Source organism: Raphanus sativus, chromosome 7 (genome assembly GCF_000801105.2).
Source record: "Raphanus sativus cultivar WK10039 chromosome 7, ASM80110v3, whole genome shotgun sequence".
Taxonomy (NCBI): Eukaryota; Viridiplantae; Streptophyta; class Magnoliopsida; order Brassicales; family Brassicaceae; genus Raphanus; species Raphanus sativus.
This window is the reverse complement of record NC_079517.1, coordinates 6,236,846-6,258,645: the sequence shown is the minus strand read 5'-3', so window position 1 is coordinate 6,258,645 and position 21,800 is coordinate 6,236,846. Positions and strand designations below refer to the sequence as shown.

Genomic DNA, 21,800 nt, shown 5'->3' with positions numbered 1-21,800 from the left:
TCTAGATGTCTCTAAGTGTGTGTGTAGCAGTGTATTTATACCAAGAAGTAGATTATCTCTAGAGAGTAGAAAAGGTAATTTTCGCTGATTTATTAGATTGAAATATTGTAGGGCTTTTGGGGGTTTGAAGTGGTCGGTTTAGACCACGTGGATATTGTCATATGGTTCTGTATTAAAACATCAAATAATTTTTTTTTTTTTGTAAACTATCAAATAAAGCTAAACTAAAGAGGTGTCTGCATTATTTGTGTCCCACTTCATCCTACACGTCTTCTTGGAGGATTTTGAATCTTTTGATTCATTCTCGCAAAGATTATCCCCTACAAAAGATCCAGGGAGAGATAGCCATTCCGGACTCTACCACATAGGTATGAAGATTAAGAACACAAAGGTGTTTAAGAGATTTCTATTATAATCTTCGATGATTTACAAGAGAGCTACAAGATAGCTTTATATACACAGCTAAGGATTGTTCTAGATCTTATCTAGGCTAGCTGTAAAGGTGATTAGTCATCACATTGGGATGAGAGAGCATCGTAACGGTTTTGTACAAGAGCTGGCTTTGTCGTCTTCGTCAATAGCACTTCCGTACTTGATCTTCCCGTTGATGCTCTGTTCTTAGACACAGAATCGATTATGTCTGGGTCTCTCTTCTCTTCTTGGGCTTTATGTATATCTTCGAGGCCCAATGGCTTGTGTCTATCATTCCCCCTCAAACTTGTGGGCACTTCTTGCACACCAAGTTTGCATCTTAACTCCAAGAACAGCTTCCGTGACAATGGCTTCGTGAAAATATCAGCAAGCTGAAGCTTAGCTGGAATATGTTGTGTCTCGATCAAACCAAGCGCGACCTGCTCCCTGATGTAATGATAGTCGGTATCAAAGTGTTTGCTTCGACTGTGGAGAGCAGGATTAGTGCTCAAGTAAACTGCAGACAGATTATCGCAGTGCAGAGTTGTCGAAGTAGGCTGAGATACATTCAGGTCGCGAAGCAGAAATGATATCCATGTAACCTCTTGAGCAGCAGCAGTAAGAGCACATTACTCAGCTTCAGTTGAAGACCGAGACACTGTAGGTTGCCTCTTTGCAGACCACGAAATCAGATCCTTGCCGAGCAGAGTGCAAAAGCCTGTTGTAGAGCGACGCGTCTCTTTACACCCTGCCCAGTCGCTGTCACAGTAAGCTGATAGAGTTAAGTCCGTGTCTTTGACAATCTTCAGCCCCAAACGCATTGTACCCTTCAGATATCTGAGGATTCTCTTGAGCAAACTGAAGTCAGAGACCGTAGGAAGGTGCATTCGCTGACATACAAAGTTCACTGCGTATTGTATGTCCGGTCTCGTTATGGTTAGATACTGAAGCTTCCCAGCTAGGCACCTGAAGTAAGTCGGCTCAGAGAATGGCGTAGCATCATAGTTTTCAATGCGTTGAGGTAGAGGCGTAGGCATAGGGTTACAGTCTATCATAGCTGCTTGTTGTAGGATGTCTTTGGTATACGCCTCTTGATGCAGAAACATTCCCCCTTCAAGCTGCTCTATTTCAATTCCAAGGAAATATTTTGGAGTTCCCAAGTCCTTCATCGCAAAGCGTTTATGAAGTGCATCTAGAGCTTCTCTGACCAAATCATCATGACTCCCAGTAAGCAGTATGTCATCCACATACAAAAGCAGAACCAGGGACCGTCCATTTTGATGATATGTGAATAGCGAAGGATCAGACTTACTGCAGCTGAAGCCAAACTCTAGGAGGAAGTTGCTAAATGTGTTAAACCAAGCCCGTGGTGCCTGTTTCAGTCCGTATAGAGCTTTAGTAAGTTTACAGACATGATTTGGCTTCAAAGGGTCAACAAATCCGGGAGGTTGATACATGTAGACTGGTTCTTGAAGGTCGCCATGTAAGAAAGCACTTGAAACATCCAGTTGTTTAATCTGCCAACCTCTGGTTACAGCTACCTTGAGGACCAATCTTATTGTTGCTGTACGAACCACCGGACTAAATGTTTCCAGATAGTCTAATCCCTCCTCCTGCTCATTACCTCTTGCTACAAGTCTTGCTTTCAGAACCTCTACTGTCCCATCTGGCCTGAATTTGATAGTGAAGACCCAACGACTAGTCAGTATGTTCATCTCATTAGTAGGTTCCACCAACTCCCAAGTGTGAAGCAGATGAATCTTGTTAACTTCATCTGATACAGCACCATTCCAACCCGGATGCTTCATAGCTTCAGTGATGTTTTTGGGAATTGTAGGAGCATACTTAGGAGCAACCAAAGTGTAGCGAGTATTGGGTTTATGAATCCCTGCCTTTCTCCTAGTCTGCATAGGATGAGCATTAACCGCTGGAGCTTGAGCTGGAACAGGTTGAGCAGCTTCAGGTATCACAGGATCAGTTACAGGAGGTGCTACAGGTTGGTGGACCGCCTGTTCTACTACTGCAGGCTGAGTCGGTTGAGGTGGATGAACGTTAGGAGTAGGCAGGGCACGAGTAATCCGATTATCTACAGGGACTGGTGGTGGCGCCGTTGCTTGTTGCCAAGCACGCAGTATAGGAGTCTTGTAAGTTGGAACAAACTCCTTATAACTTGTCTTGAAAGGCAGGCATTCTTCATCAAACAGAGCATGGCGAGTAATATAGACTTTTCCAGTTGGGGGATGCAAGCACCGATATCCCTTATATACTGAGAAGAGTATCCTAAGAAGACACATTGAAGGGAACGTGGTTCCAGCTTGTGGCTTGTGTATGGTCTTAAGCATGGATAGCACGCAGACCCAATGACCCGAAGAGCAGAGTAGTCCGGTTTGCTGCCAAATAGCTTCTGATATGGACTCTTACAATCGGACTCAACTGAGGGAAGAAGATTACTTAGGTAGCTTGCAGAGTAGAAGATGTCCACCCAATATTGCAGTGGTATGTGAGCATGAAACATCATAGATAGCGAGAGCTCTACTACATGTCTATGCTTCCGCTCTGCCATGCCATTTTGCTGAGGAGAGTAGGGGCATGAGATACGATGTTCTATGCCACTATCGACTAGCAACTTCTTCATTTGCAGATTCACAAACTCACCACCACCATCACTTTGAAATTGTTTTATCTTCAGGGAGTGTTGATTCTCTACAAGCTTCTTGAATGCCACAAATACACTGTAGAACTCAGACTTTTGTTTCAGAGGATATAGCCAAGAGAACCGTGTATATTCATCAATAAAGATTGCATAAAAACGGAACCCTTGGTTCGAGATTACAGGCGATGGTCCCCAGAGATCACAGTGAATTCTCTCTAAGGGACTGGAAACAAAAGACTGAGACGAAAAAAATGGCAAACTACTACTCTTCCCCATCTGACAAGGCTCACAAATGGAGGCTGTGGTCTTCTTATTAAAGCTAACATCCTTGTTGTTGTTGAGAAGTTGAAGAATCCTCGAGTTGGAGTGTCCCAAACGATGATGCCACACTGCTGCAGGAGCTGCTACTTGTCTGTTTGAGAAATGCGCTTCAACCTGAGTACTCTTCAACATATAAAGCCCCTTACTTCGAGGCCCTGTTGTCACCACTCGCTGATTTTTCGGATCAATCACATATACAGCATTAGAATCAAAGTAGACCCCACAAGAGAGATCATCACACAGTTTGGACACTGATAACAAGGACTTTTGCATCGTTGGGACCACTAGTACATCATGGAGAGGAAGATTACCTGTCGGAGACGCTAAAGTGGTTGAACCAACATGCGTGATTGGGAGATAGGCACCATCACCAACCATGATTGCATCCTTCCCTTCATAAGGGTGAACGTTCTGGAGCTGCTCAGTAGAGGCAGTCACGTGATCTGTTTCTCCAGAATCCGGGTACCACTCCCTACCGGTCTCATCCACAAGGCGCAAACTGGAGAATGCTGCAGCAGGTTGATAGTTATTATCAAACCTGTTGTGACATTTCAGCGCAGTATGGCCGAAGCGACCACAGATTTGGCTGGTAGGTCTCTCTCCACCGTTGCTTGACGTTTGGTGTTGAGAGAACCCCCTTCCTCTGGAGTTGTAGCCACCACGACCTCTGTAGTAACCAGAGCGACCTCTTCCTCTTTGAGCTGGATTGTACGTTGGGGCGTTCTGTCTAGCTCCATCTCCTTGCGTGTTCCTCTGAGTATTGTAGGCCAGATGTGGAGTAGCAGCGGTATCTTGTTCATAGGACTGAAGTTTCGCGTCAAATCTTTGAACCTCAGAGACCACATCAGTGAATGAAGGAGGTGGAAACTTAGACAAAGAGCTTTGAATGACTGTGGTGACTGGGTCATACTCGCGACTGAGACCGTTCAGGAAGCCAAAGATCTTCATAGATTCATCCACCGGCTTCCCAATGGCACTCAAAGCATCACAAATCGTCTTGAACTCACGGTGATAGACTGTTAAAGTCTTGTCCTTTTTCGCCAGAAGTTGCAGACTTCGACGCAACGAGAACTCTCTGGACAACGAGCTCTTATTGAAGCTCTCAGCAAGTGCAAGCCAAACCTCACGTGAGGTCGGAATGGTGTGGACGGTACCGAGAACTTCTTCTGACAGTGTACCGAACATCCAAGATCTAACCAGTTGGTCAGAACAGAACCACGCATCAAACTGTGAATTCGCCTCTTCGACAGTAACTTCATCGCGAACCGCCGATACCGTTGCAGCAGGAACCGTGACAGCTCCATTTATGAATCCCAGGAGCTTTTGGCTGGAGAGAAGAGACTCGAACTGGATCTTCCAAAGAAGGTAGTTGTTTTCATTTAGCTTCAACGTCACGGAACTGAGGATGTGAACGTTGCTTGGAAAGGGATAAGGGTTTAATGGTTCCGCCATTGATTGACCTGTTAAGATGTCAAGGGCTCTGATACCATATGAAGATTAAGAACACAAAGGTGTTTAAGAGATTTCTATTATAATCTTCGATGATTTACAAGAGAGCTACAAGATAGCTTTATATACACAGCTAAGGATTGTTCTAGATTTTATCTAGGCTAGCTGTAAAGGTGATTAGTTATCACATTGGGATGAGAGAGCATCGTAACGGTTTTGTACAAGAGCTGGCTTTGTCGTCTTCGTCAATAGCTCTTCCGTACTTGATCTTCCCGTTGATGCTCTGTTCTTAGACACAGAGTCGATTATGTCTGGGCCTCTCTTCTCTTCTTGGGCTTTATGTATATCTTCGAGGCCCAATGGCTTGTGTCTATCAATAGGGAACTCATCAACTTAACTGCCCTCGCCGTCACGCAACAACTCTTTCTCTTCCATTGCCACTCGTCCGACCACACGGGCGTTCAGGCCACTACAATTTGTTGCTACAACTCGTGTGTTTTCTCTCTTTGGTCACAACACTCTTGCGGATCGCCTTACCAAGTGAGCTTTGTTCGGTCACTTAGTATTTCTTTCCAAGGAATATGGGCCATATTATATGGCTTATATTAGTGGCTTGTATGCTTTGGACGCCAATGGACGGGAGAAAATCCATATATGCAGTGTGTTGTATTGTATGCATAAGAACGTGCCATGATATAATATATACAGTGATTCAGACACTAATATTACTGAATAAAACAGAGACCGTTCTACAAACAGAGCAGAGTGCGAAGCATTATAGAACAATAACATATTCAAACGACAGCAAACAAGAAATAAAACACACACAACATCAATTACACATACCTTAGTCTTCTAATCAACACGCTTTTTATCTTGTGTTGTCATGCTTCTTGCGATGATTCTATCTTTCTCATGACAGTCACAAAGTTCATTTGATTGCAGCAGAAAGGCTGGCAAGGCTTGTGGCCACTAAAATGATAAAAATCCATAAGCAGCTTATACTTCCTCCTACATATCATAAACACAAGACAGGGAGGAAAAGAAAACCGTAATGATATCACTATATCCAAAGAGGGCCTGCCCTGAGATTTTGGGAATCTGTTACAATGTCTATAAAAATAAATTATGGGCCTAAAAAATCTTTTGGGGAACTTATATCTATATAGTTTTTTTCAAAAATTTTGGAGATCTATTACAAATGTTTCACTATACATGACTTAAGGCCAGCCCTGCATCCAAAAGTAATCATCGTCGCGTCTTTTCAATCCTCCTCCTCATCATCGTAGGTGTAGTAAAGTTGTATCTCTAATCTCAGATTTTTATACAACTTTCATGTAGGTCCGCCTCTGCATGGCCATTGGAGATTGCTCTCTAGCGAACGTTACGACTAGGGTTTCGAGGTTCCGTTTTAAATATTGTGACATGCTACGCTAAACTTTTAGATTAAATTGAAAGGAGGAAATAAGACCAAATTGTTTTAGAGAGAAGAACAGGGTTTTACCTGCTCTATAATAGAAATCTTATATTTTGAAAGAAAAATATAGAGAAATTATACTTTGTTTTTATATTTAGAATTTGAAATAATATTTCTTTATTTTTCCTAAGAACTCTTTTATAGAGACATATATTGAAACAAATTCAACTTTATAATAGAATTTTTCTATTTTCAAAAAAAAATATAAAGATGAATATAAAGGTAAATTAGAGATAGTCTTAATAATGTAAATCCACACAATGAATTTTAACCTATTTTGTTTTTATTTGTACTAATACTTTGGTTATAATTGGTTGGACTATAAAGATAAATTATTTGTTGTATAATTTAGGTTAGACGGATTTGTTATAGCTATTAAAAATAAAAAAATAAATTTTACAGACATTTTTTAAAATTCAAAGGAAACAAAGTTCTTACAACTATTTTTCAGTATTTTTTAAAAAATAGTCTAAAGCATAATTGATAGTTTAAAAATTGTAAATTAAATTATTGGAAATTATTTATACAGTCCAACCAATCACATATTTTCTACTGGATACCAACCATAAAAAATGGTAGATGGATTATTATTTTTTGCCACACAAACAAATATATTTGAGATGGTAAGTTTTGAATTCAGAATTTGTAGCACCTATCGAAATTCGATGTACCACTCGATACACTTGTGGTTAAGAAGGATATTCAAAGAAGAAAGAAGTGAATCAAACAATCTAGTAAACATGAGGTAAATAGCACAGAGCCGGTCCTGAAAATTTTAGGGCTAGAAAGCTAACTGAAAAAAATTGGCTGTTTTTAAAGTTTTTCGAACCCAAGTTACTAGCCCAAAGTTTCAAGTAAAGAAACTCTGCCACTAGAACAAAAGAAAATATTGGAAAATGTGGCCGAAAATTATCTATAAAGTGAACGGCTGGAAGCATGAGCTTCCTTTGCTTGCATCAAGGGCCGGCACTGCACAGATCACACGGCTAACCTCCGCCGACCAGAAAGATTTTCACTGGAAGCTCCGATACCACCGGACAACATCAAAGACACGATGACATGGGTCTGAAAAAAATCCATGATCTTTTCTCATTCAGCTGTTACACTCATCTTCCAGAAATTACTCGGATTAACTCTAATCATACATATAATGACTAGAATAACTCATATATTTATGTATTTACTAGAATGACTTACAAGGGAGACAAAAATACAAAAAAACCAGTCTAAACCTCATTATTCACTGTTTTGCCATTTTATTTTATTAATATGAATAAAATTTTAATTGTAAGAAAAATAGAAATCTTCACTTCTCTTTCTTTCTCGCTTAAACTGTCGACAGAAAAAAAAAAACTTGCGACTTCTTCTTCTTCTCCTACGCTCATCTTCGATCTCAGGCAACTCCTTCTCCGTCACCACCTCCAAGTCACAGACGCCTTCGATTTCGAAAACCCCACATCTCGTGTTCATGTTTGTTGCAAGAGAGAAACCCTAATTCCACACCACCGCATGCAATTTCCAGAAACTTAAACTTGTAAGTCAGAAATCCATCTTAAAATTGTTTGTTGTTCTTTTTGTTAACACTATTTGATTGATTGGATTTTTAATTTTGAAAACCCTATTTTCCAAATCCCCTTTTCCTCTGATGTTAAATCCAAACACTAATTTGTTTTTTTTTTAATAATTGAGCACAAAGGTTGTCTATTTGATATTGGTTTTTTTTTAAACCTTTGTTTCTACTTAAGACAGCAACACTTGTACTGACTGTAACCGATTGTGTTTGTTGTTTATCGCAGGATGGCTTCATCTTCTGCCATTAGAATGTATCCTCGGCGCTTGTACGGAGTTGGGAGAACACCAATTCAGAACAGAAGCATGAATAATAGCTGCTTTTTGTCGAATCTTCAGATGGTTGAAGAAAATGTTGGTTTGCGCAGGTGTTTTCATTCGCAGCAATGATTCATGCTTCAGGTGTTTTCATCCGGAAACAGAGTGATGGCTCAGATGTCGTTGGATTTGAAGAGATGCAAGGCTGATGTCGTGGTCGAGAATAATGGAGATCTCGACCACCTCAACCAACAGTTCAGTATGGTGTTGGCTGAAATCAGAAGACCACTGACGTGGATTGAGTTTTGGCGTTCAAGGCAAGGAGCCTTCTCGGTTCTTGGTTTGGTCATTTCAGGACTATTTGTTTGCAAACGGTTCAGTTATTGACTCTTAGCAATTGCTTTTAATATTTCTACTGTTTTGTGTAGCATATGTTATGAATAATAACTGCGTCCAGGTTCCAGACTTTAAAAGTTCTTTTTTCAAAATAAAGTTAAAACTCTACAAAATAAAATTCCTCATATGGCTGATTACGTAAAGATTACGAGAGTTTTTAAAACTAAAGATATATTGAAGATGCAGTTGTAAGTCACTATGAAAGTGGACCATGTGTTTCTAAGGAAAAAATTGCCAAAAGAGAACATAAAAACAACTACATTGTCCTTTTGCCATAAATCATTTTTTGGTCCGTTCTGGACTCAGATACCCCTGAATAACTTTAAAAATTCATATCAATTATTTTAACAGTCAGAAAAATATAGAATTTTTTTCAAAATGTACATAAACAAAAAACTATATTATGAAAAATATTTTTATAGACTTAATATTAGTATATCAAATTTTCATATTTTGATCTACGGACGGCAGAAAACTTAATCTACTAATTACGGGCCGTAGATTGTATATTCGGTTAATAATTTAGTTATCTACATATGGTAGAACTATCATATCTACCATTATATACTTCTCTACCGTCGTAGAATTATTCAGCTGCCAATAAATACATTTCTACGATGGTAGATTTATTCAGCTGCCATTTCGCTTATTTCTGGATTACAGTTGATTTCAATAACTATATTTCTTAATATATCTACGTATGTTTACTTGGTATTTTCTACCAAAATATTCTATTCTACCGTTGCTGGGTTATGCAACCTACTGTTTTATCTACTTTCTATGGCAGTAGAATGTATACTCTACCAAGTTCGAAATGAATATTTTCTTAAAATCTTTCCAAAATTTTCGTGTTTTTATCAATTATTTATGAAACCAACAAGTATATTAAACTCTAATTTCTATACACACTAAACTTTAACTTATAAACACTAAATTCACAATCACCATTTATTTGATTTAGGCTTTAGGGTTTGAACCCTATGTGATTAAGTGTTTAGGGTTTAAACCGTACTTGTAGTGTGAACTATATTTGTAAATCTTAGTGAAATAACATGTTCGGTGTGATGGTTATTAAATACATATAATATCTTCATCATTAAATAGCTGTTCATCATTGTGATTTATAAGAAAATGAGTATAGTTTGCTTAGAATGGCTCTTGTGAGAGAAAATCATGAGAAAAGAGTGAAACAACTCACAACTAAAACACATTTACTATTGTTTATGAGAATCCGAGTACAACACGTAACACATATATAACGATTACCAGTAACTAAATCCAAAGTCATAACAACTCTCACTAAGTATCCACTATTCGAGCTTGAACAACCTTGAAGTAGTTTCCGACACGAGAAACATAGATAAGCTAGGAAAGTGTATTCTGGTGCAGGCACAAGACCAAGAAGAGCTTCAGTTCCTGTTAGGAACAGTCTATTACATAAGGAACATTTACCCGGAGTGGAACTTGAAAAGAAACAGAACCATTTTTACAACTTTTTCTGTATATCCCATGAAAAGAAAAACACAAAATGGGTTATTCAATCAGCCATCGTCGTCTATTTGTAGTTCCTCATTCTATATTAGCTAAATAAATATTAAAATTTCATGTATTGCTAATGAATCACTCGTTCTCTTCACAACCTCGCCTCTACAGCTTCTAATTTCCCGTAAAGGAGAGAAGTCAGTAACCAAATGTGAAGCTCCACACTCTGTAATGAAATCAGGGATCATCTCCCTTGCAGCTCCCTAAATTATAAGAATCAAAAGTTCATATATCCCTTAATCATAACAATCCGAAGTACAAACGAAAGAGAACCGAAGAACTTACTTAAAATCGATTAGGTCAAGGAATAAAGATGAAGTGTATCTCTGTTTGAAACGGTAATGCGCGGGTTCGAGATTCCGGTGAAGTGATTCACTTTGTTTCTGTCGGGAGAAGAGAGAGATTAAATCGAAACTCCCAGATTCTCTTGTAAGGAGAAGGAAGATGAACACCGACGACCAGGAGGAGGAGTAGGCGCCTTTGTTTAAGAAGAAACACCGGCGGAGCCGAAGAGGGGCAAAGGAATATCGGAGCCGGCGAATAAGGGACACCGGAGCCGGCGAAGTGAAGCAGCGTCGTCGAGTGTTCAAGTCTCTCCGATTTTCTCTCTACACGCAACAAAGGAGAGAGTTTTGATTAGGGTTCATGTGTTCAATTTGGGGATAAAATGGTGTCGGGGGATGTGTGTTTTGTTTTATTTCTTAATTAATTTTTTTTATCGAAAATTAATTTTTTATTTAAAGAAAACAAATATAAAATATTGCGTTGGGATTATATTGTGGGTTTAATTGGATAAACACAAAATATTATTGCATTGGGACAATGTGGTGTTTAATATATGGCATAGGGACAATGTAGTTGTTTTTATGTTCCATATTTACAATTTTCCCGTTTCTAAGTGGAAGGTCACAGGAATAAGAAGACGTCAAAGAACGTAAAACCTAAATGGACATATCTTTTAGATTAAACCAATGTTTCAAATTGGTTTAAATTAGTTAAACCGAAAATAATTCTAAACCAAATTTCAAAATTAATTAAAACCAAATTCAATCAATCCAAACCGAGATCCAATTTAAATTAAACCAAAATTTAGATGAATTTAGTCCGAAATTAGAATTGTGTCCCACTCTAGTAATTAAATTTATTTAAAAGTCTGCCGTCAAAGATTACAATTTAAAAAATCTGCCACCAAATGAATGTAAAAGTCTGCCGCAAAATTAAATCGGGCAAACATATCTATCAGCAAAATATATGTCTATTTCCGATAAAAATATCTGTCTCAAAACTCTGACTACTTCAAAAAAAAACTTGTGACTTCAACAAATCGGTTATTACATATGACAGATTAAAATAGATAAATCTATCAACAATTTTAAATCGGCCACAAAAATCTGCTAGCTTAAAAAAATCTGTCGTACCAGAAAAGTCTGGCACCAAATACTTGGCAGATATATATTTTACAACAGTTTTTTATAACAGACTTATCTTACGATAGATTTGTTTTTCGCTAAATAAATCTGCCGTCGAATTTTTTTTAATTAATTTAAATGGCATTTTTGTAATATTACTTTTTGATTATAACTAGAGTCAAGGGCATTTTTGACCATAAAATAATGTTAGTAATTTTAAACTTTTAAGAGTTATTCTAGTAATTTCTCAACTAATTTGAGTCATTCTAGTACACTTCCCATTTATTTATCTACGCAAAGTTATATTTATTGCCACCTTTTATAATCTAAACCTCCAAAGCTAGAACATGGGAAGTGGGAACATTATTGGGTCACATCGTACCGATTTTTTTTCTTCTTCTTTTGCACTTGGTCTATGGCCCCTCTTTAACCACATCAAACTATTTTCTCTTCATCCAAAATCATACATATCATGTACATTGTTTCTCTTACAAAACTAAGATATTTAGAGCTGTCTTGATCATTGTATAGGCTCCTCGTTTTTTTTTGTCTGTGGAACTCTTCCTGGTCAAAACAATTACCAACCATTTGATCCCAGTGACAGCTCTTTCTCTTAAATCTTAATAGTGGCACTCGCCTTCACGCGACAGCTCTTTCTCTTCCATTTCCACTCGTCCGAGCACACGGGCGTTGAGGGCCATTACCATTTGTTGCTACAACTCGTGATTTTTGTATCTTTGGTCGAACACTCTTGGCGATTGCCTTACCAACACTTTTGCATGCTTTGGACGCCAAGTTTATTTTCAAAGCATTTGATTTCTACACGTTGAAGAAGCTAAATATACAATTAGATGCTCAAGCATCGAAGGTAAATATACAATTGGTTAATATTCACTTTAGCTGGTTTCTTATGAGTGTAACCATCTTTGCAATGTGGTTTTATATCATTTTGCAAAGAATTTATGGCGAGAAATTGAATATTCTGAGCTTCAGACAAAGGATCCAAAGACATCAAAATCATGATGACTACTGACTAGCTTGAGAAATCATGGCCGCGGAAAACAACCAACTTCTCACTTGACATGTGAATATAAACTTAATTATGTATTTTAATAAAATGACAATAGATGGGAGACGATCCATTCATGTGGAGTGTTACACATATATGAACGTGATTTTGGTTTGGAGCCAAAAGTAAATCGATTATTTGTTGTAATAACCAAAACATGTTTTGAATTCAAATCTATATTGTTAAAGCATAATTTAATACGATTTTTCCCTTGATATTCTTTGATATTTACATCATACTAGAGCTTTTCCCGGGCTACGCCCGGGTTATTTTTCGAAAACAAAATATTTTAAAATGTTATGTTATTATATTTAATATATAGTATATGTTGGAACTATGATAAATATAAATTACTAAAATAAAGTATACTTTATTAGAACGCAAAATGTATAGTAATGATAAAATAAATTATTTAAAATATATCACAGTAAGAAAATAGGTTAAAATTTCAATCATTTAAAATGTTGATTTTATAACTCCTTTGTTCATTCTATCTTTTGATTCATATTTTATATTTAGTGGCTAAGAGTTTATGTTCTTACCAAAAAAATAATCTTTTTAGAAGTATACATGAAAAATAAAATGGGGGTTACCGAAGATTTTCTTCCAATTTCTAAAATGTTGGATATAATAAGTATTTCTTTTTGTAAATACCTTGATTAAAGGTAACATTTAATTTCTTATTGAATTTTTTTTCTGAAATTTCATGAATGTTGAAAAATATACAATAGTTTTCTAAAGTGATTGGTAAGTACTCTGTATGCTTCTCATTCTTTTTTCCACAACTAATTTAATTTACCAATCGTGCTCTAAAAAAATAATTTAAAGATACAGCAAAAGTTAAATTAAAAATTATATTGGCTTTAAAAATCAATTCCAAAATTTTATGTTTACTTCTTTGATAGCTATTGATATTGATCTACATCAACTGATTCTATACAGTAGAAAAATTTACAATTTATATTCTAAAGCAAAGTAATTAAATCCACAGCTTCTACCAATCAGACACTTCATGAAGTTCTTATGTTATAAAGACTAAATATCTCTGCTAAATATTATATTATATACGTAGTTCCCCGCTAAATATCTTCTTAAATGTTATTAGTTTCCATGAAGTTCCTATTTCCAAGAGTGAAGATAGAAGACATTAGCGTTGATTGTATATTTGTGTACGCTGATACGCGAATCCTCCTGTTGACCCCAATTAAGCAAAAATACATGTTAATCAACATCTTGAATGATACAATCGAAATAGATTATTAAATATAAATCAAATAATATTTTGTTAAAAATAATAATTAAGATTTGGTTGTGATTTTTCATCCAGTTAGTTTTTTAAGAATTGTTTTGTATTAAAATAATGCAAATGTTTGTAAGATACTTAAAACGATCAAAATAGGATTCATGTGCGTATTACATATTTAAATGTTATTAAATTAGAGGAATTCTAATTTTACCATATTGTACTCTGTTTTTTATTGTATAATAGAGTAAAAAATAAATTCACTCTATAAATAGAATAACTCATTTATTTTTCATTCATCATTTTATATTTTATTCTAAAATATATTACTATTGGAGTAGATTTAATTTTATTATAGAACAACTCTGTTTTGATGAAAAATATAGTGAACCATTGATAATGGTCTTTGTAAACATCTCATAAAATATCTCAACGATAATAAAAAATCTAAGAATTCGAATAATAAAAAGATCAAACGAAATGAAAATGAGAAGAAAAATAAAGTGAGAATAAAAGAGTTCTACTACTTTGATGAAAAACTCATTTGGTAGCTGTCAATTCTTAAAATATTAAAATCATATATAACTTTTGTTTGGACAAAAAAATTTTGGACAAATTAAAATAACATAATAATATATAACTGAATTCGTATTTGGCTTGTAAAAGCTATTTTAGTGAGCTCTTGAGCATATTCTATTTTAATTAAATGTTTGATGTTCCAGAGAACAAATATGATTGGGTAGCACAGCAACGTTGTTTGTCAATCTTATGTTATTCAGAAACGACGAAGATACAATATCATGAAATTATTTATTAATTTTTAATTCCATAAACAGTTATATACAGTATGTTCATCAAATATGTTTTTTAAGTTCTCGGTCAAGAAATGGAAACAAATATAACTGTTGAAACTAATTTATACCATTATCCTTGTAAGATCACCAGCAACATTCTTCAACTTGAAACTGCATATTCAGACGTCCTTTCAGATCCTATGGAGAGCGCATACGTAATTGGTTGATCTTCCAACACATAAGCTCAGCAAACACTTATATGCAATGACCTTCACCTCTCTTGTTTTCAAAATCCTTCAACCTTGGTGCCTTAGATCATTGAGAAAGGGACTTCTCTTGTAATCTTGCCTATCAAATGAATTCAGAAGTCGCTTAGGCTTCTCCGCAAACTTTGCAACTGTACAGGAGCCTTTGATTTTTCCAAAGAAGCTACGTGAATTAAGAAGATGAACTATGGTGGACTCGTTCACTTCTCCATCTGTCACATTCCCATGATCCTGCTGTAAATTTTCTCACATATAACAAAATAACCACAATAAGGGGTAGGAACCTCTGAGTTCCTGGAGAAAGAGGGGATAAAGGAGAGACTGCAACTCAGTCATGTGATACACTGGCTTATGTTACTGCTTTCTATTCGGGTCCAGATATTGCTATCATCAATAACAGAAGAGTGTAAGAACTTATCAATCATAACATTGCATTCTCATCTTCACCACCACTTGAACAGCAAAACCAAATACATAACACGAACGAACCATCCACACAGATCACAGTCAATGAGCGTATTCCAAGAACCATTGGAAATCTAAAAATATTTGTGAACTAATCTCAAGCTTATCTTAGGCTACTTAGTATTTAATTCGATGAATGGGTCCCTACGGCTTGAAAATTGATGGTTAATTCCAGCAATGTGATATGTTTGAAGTCTAACGGGATAGATAAAAAGCGTACTTGTTTAAGCATCAGGTTCTCGTTCTGCAAAGTAGAAAGTCTCCCTTCAAGTTCAGAGTTTCTGTTCTCCAAGTCGTTCACTCTGTTTTCCAGTTCACCCAAGTAAGCTTTCTTCCTCTCTGCTGTGCTGAGACTCTGTTCCTCAAAACGTTTTTTATTCACAAAAAACTACCAAACAATCCCCATCACGCAACCAACCTTTATTTACCACCCTCTAAACAATAATGGTAAAAAGTGTAAAAAACTGGGTACCTCTTTATCTGCTTGGTCTCTTCTCAGCCAGAGTCCTCACTCGCTTCGTTTGACCCTCTCCTCCGACCGTTATTTGTGTCTGGTCCTGACCGGTCCCGATCCAGATTCTCGTCCCGAAATTTCTTTCCCGGTAGCTTCTCCACCAAACTCCGGAACTCTCCGTATCTCCTCATCGCTTTCATGAAATGCCATGACCATAACACTCGGTTTTGAGTGCTGCCTATTATAAAAGCTCGTTTTGTGAAAGGTTTGAGTTCAAGGGGAAACGCAGTATCTTATTTGTTGTAAAGATGTGGGAATTCACTTTTTAATAGTTTCAGAGCTTACTTTTTCCTAAGAGGTTCCCCTCTAGCCCAATAGATTCTCGCACCACTCGGTGCTCCAAACACTCTAAGCAGCCTAAAAACAGACGAAAGTAGAATTAGAAACCAATGTATATCTAAACACAAAAACCTTGTAAAGAAAACAATAGCTCACTCATTCACTTTGTCACTTCATTGGCATTTAACGCACAAACATCTGCGAGCTTCCTTTCATTAGCTGTCATGCTAGATCGGGCTGATAAGAGCTCAGGCCGCTTAATCCCTTCTATTCTTGTAATATCATCATATTTTAAGCTCAAACCAGAAAGGCAGACTTTTAAAACGGATTGAAGTTTACGGATCTTTCTCGGGGCAGACTAAAGATCTTCTGACCAAAATTGATAAAACCAATTATAATTTACTTAATATCCATTGCATGAGGCTAAAAATCGATAAAATCAAGCGTCGGAGAATCAAAAGTCGAATTTTCAATTGATAATTATTTTACCTTCTTTGATCTCCAAATGAGGAGCAGAGCTTGAGGATCTCTCGCTGCTGGACGGTAGAGAGCTTGCATCAAAGTAGTCTATAGAGAGCTATTATCTGTCTACGGTAGTTCCAGAGATTGATATCAACTCCTGATTCTACCAACACAAAAACCATTAATAGATATAAACAACAAAGTGACATTGGAGTATTATATATAGGTTGGAGAGGGGAAGTCGAACAGTAATTTGTGGAGTTGTTGTCTTCGATTTGATGAATGTAAAATTTAGTGGGAGGAGGAGAATTTGAATGGTGATTTACAATTGTAAGGGAAGCTGAAAGGGGATGAAGATGAAGGAGGAAGCGGAAAAGGCCAGAAGTTGTAAACCTTACTGCGACGATCCGTTGAAGAAGATGAAACGATGAAGATGGGAGATCATCGAAAGGATTCAATGACGTGTTAGGGTTATTATTTGATTGGGCTTATGGGCCAACTAATTCATTTACGGATCAATAAGAAAGACCAATCCACACTGGTGCTGATGTGGCAAAAATAAAGATTTCTCATTGGAGGATTTTCCAATCCTACGTGGACATGCTCTCCATTGATCTTATTAGCCTTTTAGTATTGTATTGATGTCATTGCTTTTTTAACGCTTAAGATAATTTATTAAATTTACCATCTACAATTGTATTGCATCATTAATTACCTATACCTTATATTCTCTCCAGTCTTAAATTTTGAAATCGTTAACCCTATATACAATCTTTAAAAAAATACTAACCATATTAGTTACGAAATGCTAGACCTATATCATAATTCTTTAGAAAAATATATAATACAGTACTAAATATAAAAAATACCTTATAACACTATGACCAATAGATATATAGTTAGCTAATTATAAGTATATTATAAACAATACTATAAACGTGTTATGTTCCTCAACATATTATAATTTCATTTTAAAATCTTTTGTTCAAGACTGAATATAAATTTTGTTTCTCTCCAATATTATTATATTCATTACATGATACTTTTATAAATATTTTTAAAAGTAATTTTTGATTAATTCACGAGTTTCAAACTTGGACGAATTTTGATTAATTCGCGAGTTTCAAACTTGGTTAACAAACAATATATTTTAATACATGGTTTGTCAATAGAACAATATCTACCACAATCTCTAATACAAGCAAAATAATTGATTTCTGTAGTGCAATATAGGGAAAACTCAATATTTAAAATACTGTTTAGCTATTAACTTGAGCAACCATCTTAATTTCATTTCAAACAATATCGGAAAGTGGAAAAAAATCTGATGTGTTTTCAAAATAATTTCACCAATTTGATCATCACTAAAATAGGATTGAAGAAAATTAACTTTTCTGGCTATTCCATCTAAAATGTTTATCAAGTATAAATAAGTAAAAATAGGGTTTTCACTACTATTATGAAGTGACTAACAAATTAATAATTTCGCGCTTTAAAATACGGATAAAAATTTAGTAATTCTTTAATAATATTACCGACAACGATGGATTGATGATACTATTTGTGGCTATCGAACATCTTTGTCCAAAACTAGTTTGTAGGGTTAAGATAATTAAAAGTGTTCTATAGAATTCTGGATAGAAAATCAAAGAAAGTATAGTTTGAAACATCATCATAGAACAATAACATCGCATAAAGAAACATACTGATATCAACACGCAAACCAAAAGTAGTCATTGTTTTCATCCACCATCATTCTCTCATGTGTTGCAGTAGCGTGAGAAAGCAGAGAAGTCGTATCTATAATCTCAGCTTGGGGAGGACGAGGCACCGATTCCATCCACCGTGGGATCACGAATTGGAATAACCAGATACAAACTCTAAAGTTCAAGTCTTCTTCCTCTAAATCTGATAATGATCTTGGAAACCATATCTCATCTACACTCTTTTTACAAACAGACTGGTCAATAAAACAATCATTAGCTGCATCCCCCAGGAGTGTGTAGTCTCGTTTCCGCAAGTTACATGATACCAAATGATGATCGCGTTGACTCCACAGATAGACAGTACCGACATCAAATGGATGCATTGCCATGGGTGCATAGTTACCGGTAATCGGGAAGCCTACTTCCCACAAAAGATGCCAAGTGTCGTCGTCATCATTGTTCAGCCTCCAGATCTTCAAAACAGTTTCTTCCTTTTTTGCTAGTGCTCTAACGTACACAACAAAGCCTGCTGATGTAGTCAAGGTCCGTTTGTAGTCCTTGTTGTGATCTGGATAGTCCGGTAATTGAACAACCCGGAATTGATCGGATTCAGAATAGAAATCATGAGCTACGACTACTCCAGGCACAATCAGACAAGTAAAGTAAACAGTACCGTTCAAGTTGATATTAGACATGTTAGAGATTTGATGAAGACAGTGAACTACTTTGGACGTCCAGATCCCTGCCTCGGAAGAATACACAAACACACTCAAGACACTCGAGAGATAATTATTTGTTGATTCAAACGAAGCTAACCTAACCACTTTAAAGCTTAAAACGACACCGTCTTCATCCAAGCGAGTCACCAGATCAAACACAGTAGAATCACCTGCCGGATCAGATGTAGGTGGAGGGATTTTAACCCATTGCTGTGTAACTGGATTCCCAACGTAGCAGTAAGCTTTATCAGAGCCGTCTGTAAGCAGAACCAATCCACTGGACGAACCCTTGTAGTTGCAATCACCGATATAATAGCGTTTGAAAGGCGGTGGGATGAGTGATGCTGGAGATTTTGGAAGATCCAGTGTTTTGCATCCATGGAACCCTATGAGTTCTTTTGCTCCGTACATGAGGGACCACGATGACGAGGAGGAGTTTTGGTGCAGAGATAAAAAGAGACGGCGGAAATACACAGATTCGAGTGTTGATTTCCATTTCTTACACACTGATTTGAATCTGGAGATGGTTTTCAAGGGCAATCTCGCTAGAATCTCTGTCTGCATCACCTCCAAGAGTTGGGTTTTTCTTTCCACCGCCATTGAAGATAGAGTTTAGCGAAAGTGTGACCACTAGGGTTTCGAGGTTCCGTTTTAAATATTGTGACGTGCTACGCTAAACTTTTAGGTTAAATTGAAAGGAGGAAATAAGACCACATTGTTTTAGAGAGAAGAACAGGGTTTTACCGAATTTCAATGTATATTTCCATATTTTTCTGTAAAATATAAAATTCTATAGAAGTCGATTTACCCAATATATTGCTCTATAATAGAAATCTTATATTTTGAGAGAAATATTTAGAGAAATTATACTTTGTTTTTATATTTAGAATTTGAAATAACAAAAAAATATATAAAGATGAATATAAAGGTAAATTGGAGTTAGTCTTAATAATGTAAATCCACACAATGAACCACTATATAAATAATTAAAGTCCAAAATTATTATGATGTTTAAAATATTTTGTTTTTATTTCTAAATAATACTTTGGTTATAATTGGTTGGACTATAAAGATAAACTGTTGTATAATTTAGGTTAGACGTATTTGTTTTAGCTATATTTGTTATAGCTATTAAAAATAAATAATAAATTTTTACAGACATTTTTAAAAAAAAATTCAAAGTAAACAGTTCTTACAACAATTTTTCAGTATTTTTTTAAAAAATTAGTCTAAAGCATAATTGATAGTTTAAAAATTGTAACTAAAATTTATATAGGAAATTATTTATACAGTCCAACCAATCACATATTTTTCTACTGGATACCAAACATAAAAAGTGGTAGATGAATTATTATTTTTTGCCACACAAACAAACATATTTGAGATGGTAAGTTTTGAATTCAGAATGCTTAGCACCTATAGAAAAAATTCGATGTACCACTCGATACACTTGTGGTTAAGAAGGATATTCAAATAAGGAAGTGAATCAAACAATCCAGTACGTGTATGGATGCCAAGCGGAGAAGAAACATGAGGTAAATAGCGCAGATCACACGGCTAACCTCCGCCGACCAGAAATATCTTCACTGGAAACTCCAATATCACCGGAAAACATCAAAGACACGATGACGTGGGTCTGAAAAAACACATGATCTTTTCTCATTCAGCTGTTACACTCATCTTCCATTTATTTATCTACGCAAGTTTTATTTATTGCTACCTTTCCTAATCTGAACCTCCAAAGTTAGAACATGGGAACATTATTAGGTCACATCATATCGATTTTTCTTCTTCTTTTGCACTTGGTCTATGGCACCTCTTTAACCACATCAAACTATTTTCTCTTCATCCAAAATTATACATATCATGTACATTGTTTCTCTTACAAAACTAAGATATTCAGAGCTGTCTTGATCGTTGTATAGGCTCCTCGCTTTTTTATGTCTGTGGAACTCTTCCTGGTCAAAAGAATTATCAACCATTTGATCCCAGTGAGTCAGTAACAAAACTATCCCCATAACTTTGAGCACTCTTGCAACTCCGTCAGTGTCACCTTCATAACTTATGCGGCTTTCGCCACATCATCGACAAAACTAGACCAATAGCTCATACGGACCTCATCATCGGCTTAATAGTGGCACTCGCCTTCACGCGACAGCTCTTTCTCTTCCATTTCCACTCGTCCGAGCACACGGGCGTTGAGGGCCATTACCATTTGTTGCTACAACTCGTGATTTTTGTATCTTTCGTCAAACTCTCTTGGCGATTGCCTTACCAACACTTTTGCATGCTTTGGACGCCAAGTTTATTTTCAAAGCATTTGATTTCTACACGTTGAAGAAGGTAAATATACAATTAGATGCTCAAGCATGGAAGGTAAATATACAATTGGTTAATATTCACTTTAGCTGGTTTTTTTGTGAGAGTAACCATCTTTGCAATGTGGTTTTATATCATTTTGCAAAAAAATTATGGTGAGAAAATTGAATATTCTGAGCTTCAGACAAAGGATCCAAAGACATCAAAATCATGATGACTACTGACTAGCTTGAGAAATCATGGCCGCGGAAAACAACCAACTTCTCACTTGATCATGTGAATATAAACTTAATTATGTATTTTAATAAAATGACAATAGATGGGAGACGATCCATTCATGTAGAGTGTTACACATATATGAACGTGATTTTGGATTGGAGCAAAAAGTAAATCGATTCTTTGTTGTAATAACCAAAACGTGTTTGGACTTCAAAATACTTCTTTAATAAAATTACTGACAACGATGGATTGATGATACT

The 21,800-nt window shown here is 36.1% G+C and overlaps 1 protein-coding gene, 1 long non-coding RNA gene and 1 pseudogene across 16 annotated transcripts; 1 reads left to right on the top strand and 2 right to left on the bottom strand.

The window, feature by feature from the left end:
- Positions 1 to 14,595: 14,595 nt before the first annotated feature.
- LOC108817982 (uncharacterized) lies at positions 14,596 to 17,108 on the bottom strand. 14 transcript variants are annotated; one of them, XR_001944111.2, is made up of 5 exons: positions 16,971 to 17,108; positions 16,605 to 16,740; positions 16,272 to 16,481; positions 16,122 to 16,193; positions 14,596 to 16,014 (listed from the first exon to the last, which is right to left on the bottom strand). It is a non-coding gene; the product is annotated as an uncharacterized LOC108817982 (long non-coding RNA). The 14 variants fall into 14 exon arrangements; XR_008936754.1 differs by having other exon boundaries at positions 14,596 to 15,069; positions 15,142 to 16,014; positions 16,605 to 17,064; XR_001944103.2 differs by having other exon boundaries at positions 14,596 to 15,241; positions 15,543 to 16,014; positions 16,605 to 17,061.
- A 1,107-nt stretch (positions 17,109 to 18,215) lies between these two features.
- LOC108815243 (F-box protein At3g26010-like) lies at positions 18,216 to 19,750 on the bottom strand. Of its 2 annotated transcripts, XM_056990296.1 has the most exons (2): positions 18,957 to 19,750; positions 18,216 to 18,851 (listed from the first exon to the last, which is right to left on the bottom strand). In XM_056990296.1, the coding sequence occupies exons 1-2, from the start codon at positions 19,600 to 19,602 to the stop codon at positions 18,289 to 18,291; spliced, it is 1,209 nt and encodes a 402-aa protein (XP_056846276.1). In that variant the 5' UTR covers positions 19,603 to 19,750; the 3' UTR covers positions 18,216 to 18,288. The 2 variants fall into 2 exon arrangements, with proteins under 2 accessions (XP_056846276.1, XP_056846275.1); XM_056990295.1 differs by having other exon boundaries at positions 18,216 to 19,733.
- Positions 19,751 to 20,753: 1,003 nt separating this feature from the next.
- Positions 20,754 to 21,535, top strand: LOC108815244 (uncharacterized; annotated as a pseudogene).
- The last annotated feature ends 265 nt before the right edge of the window (positions 21,536 to 21,800 follow it).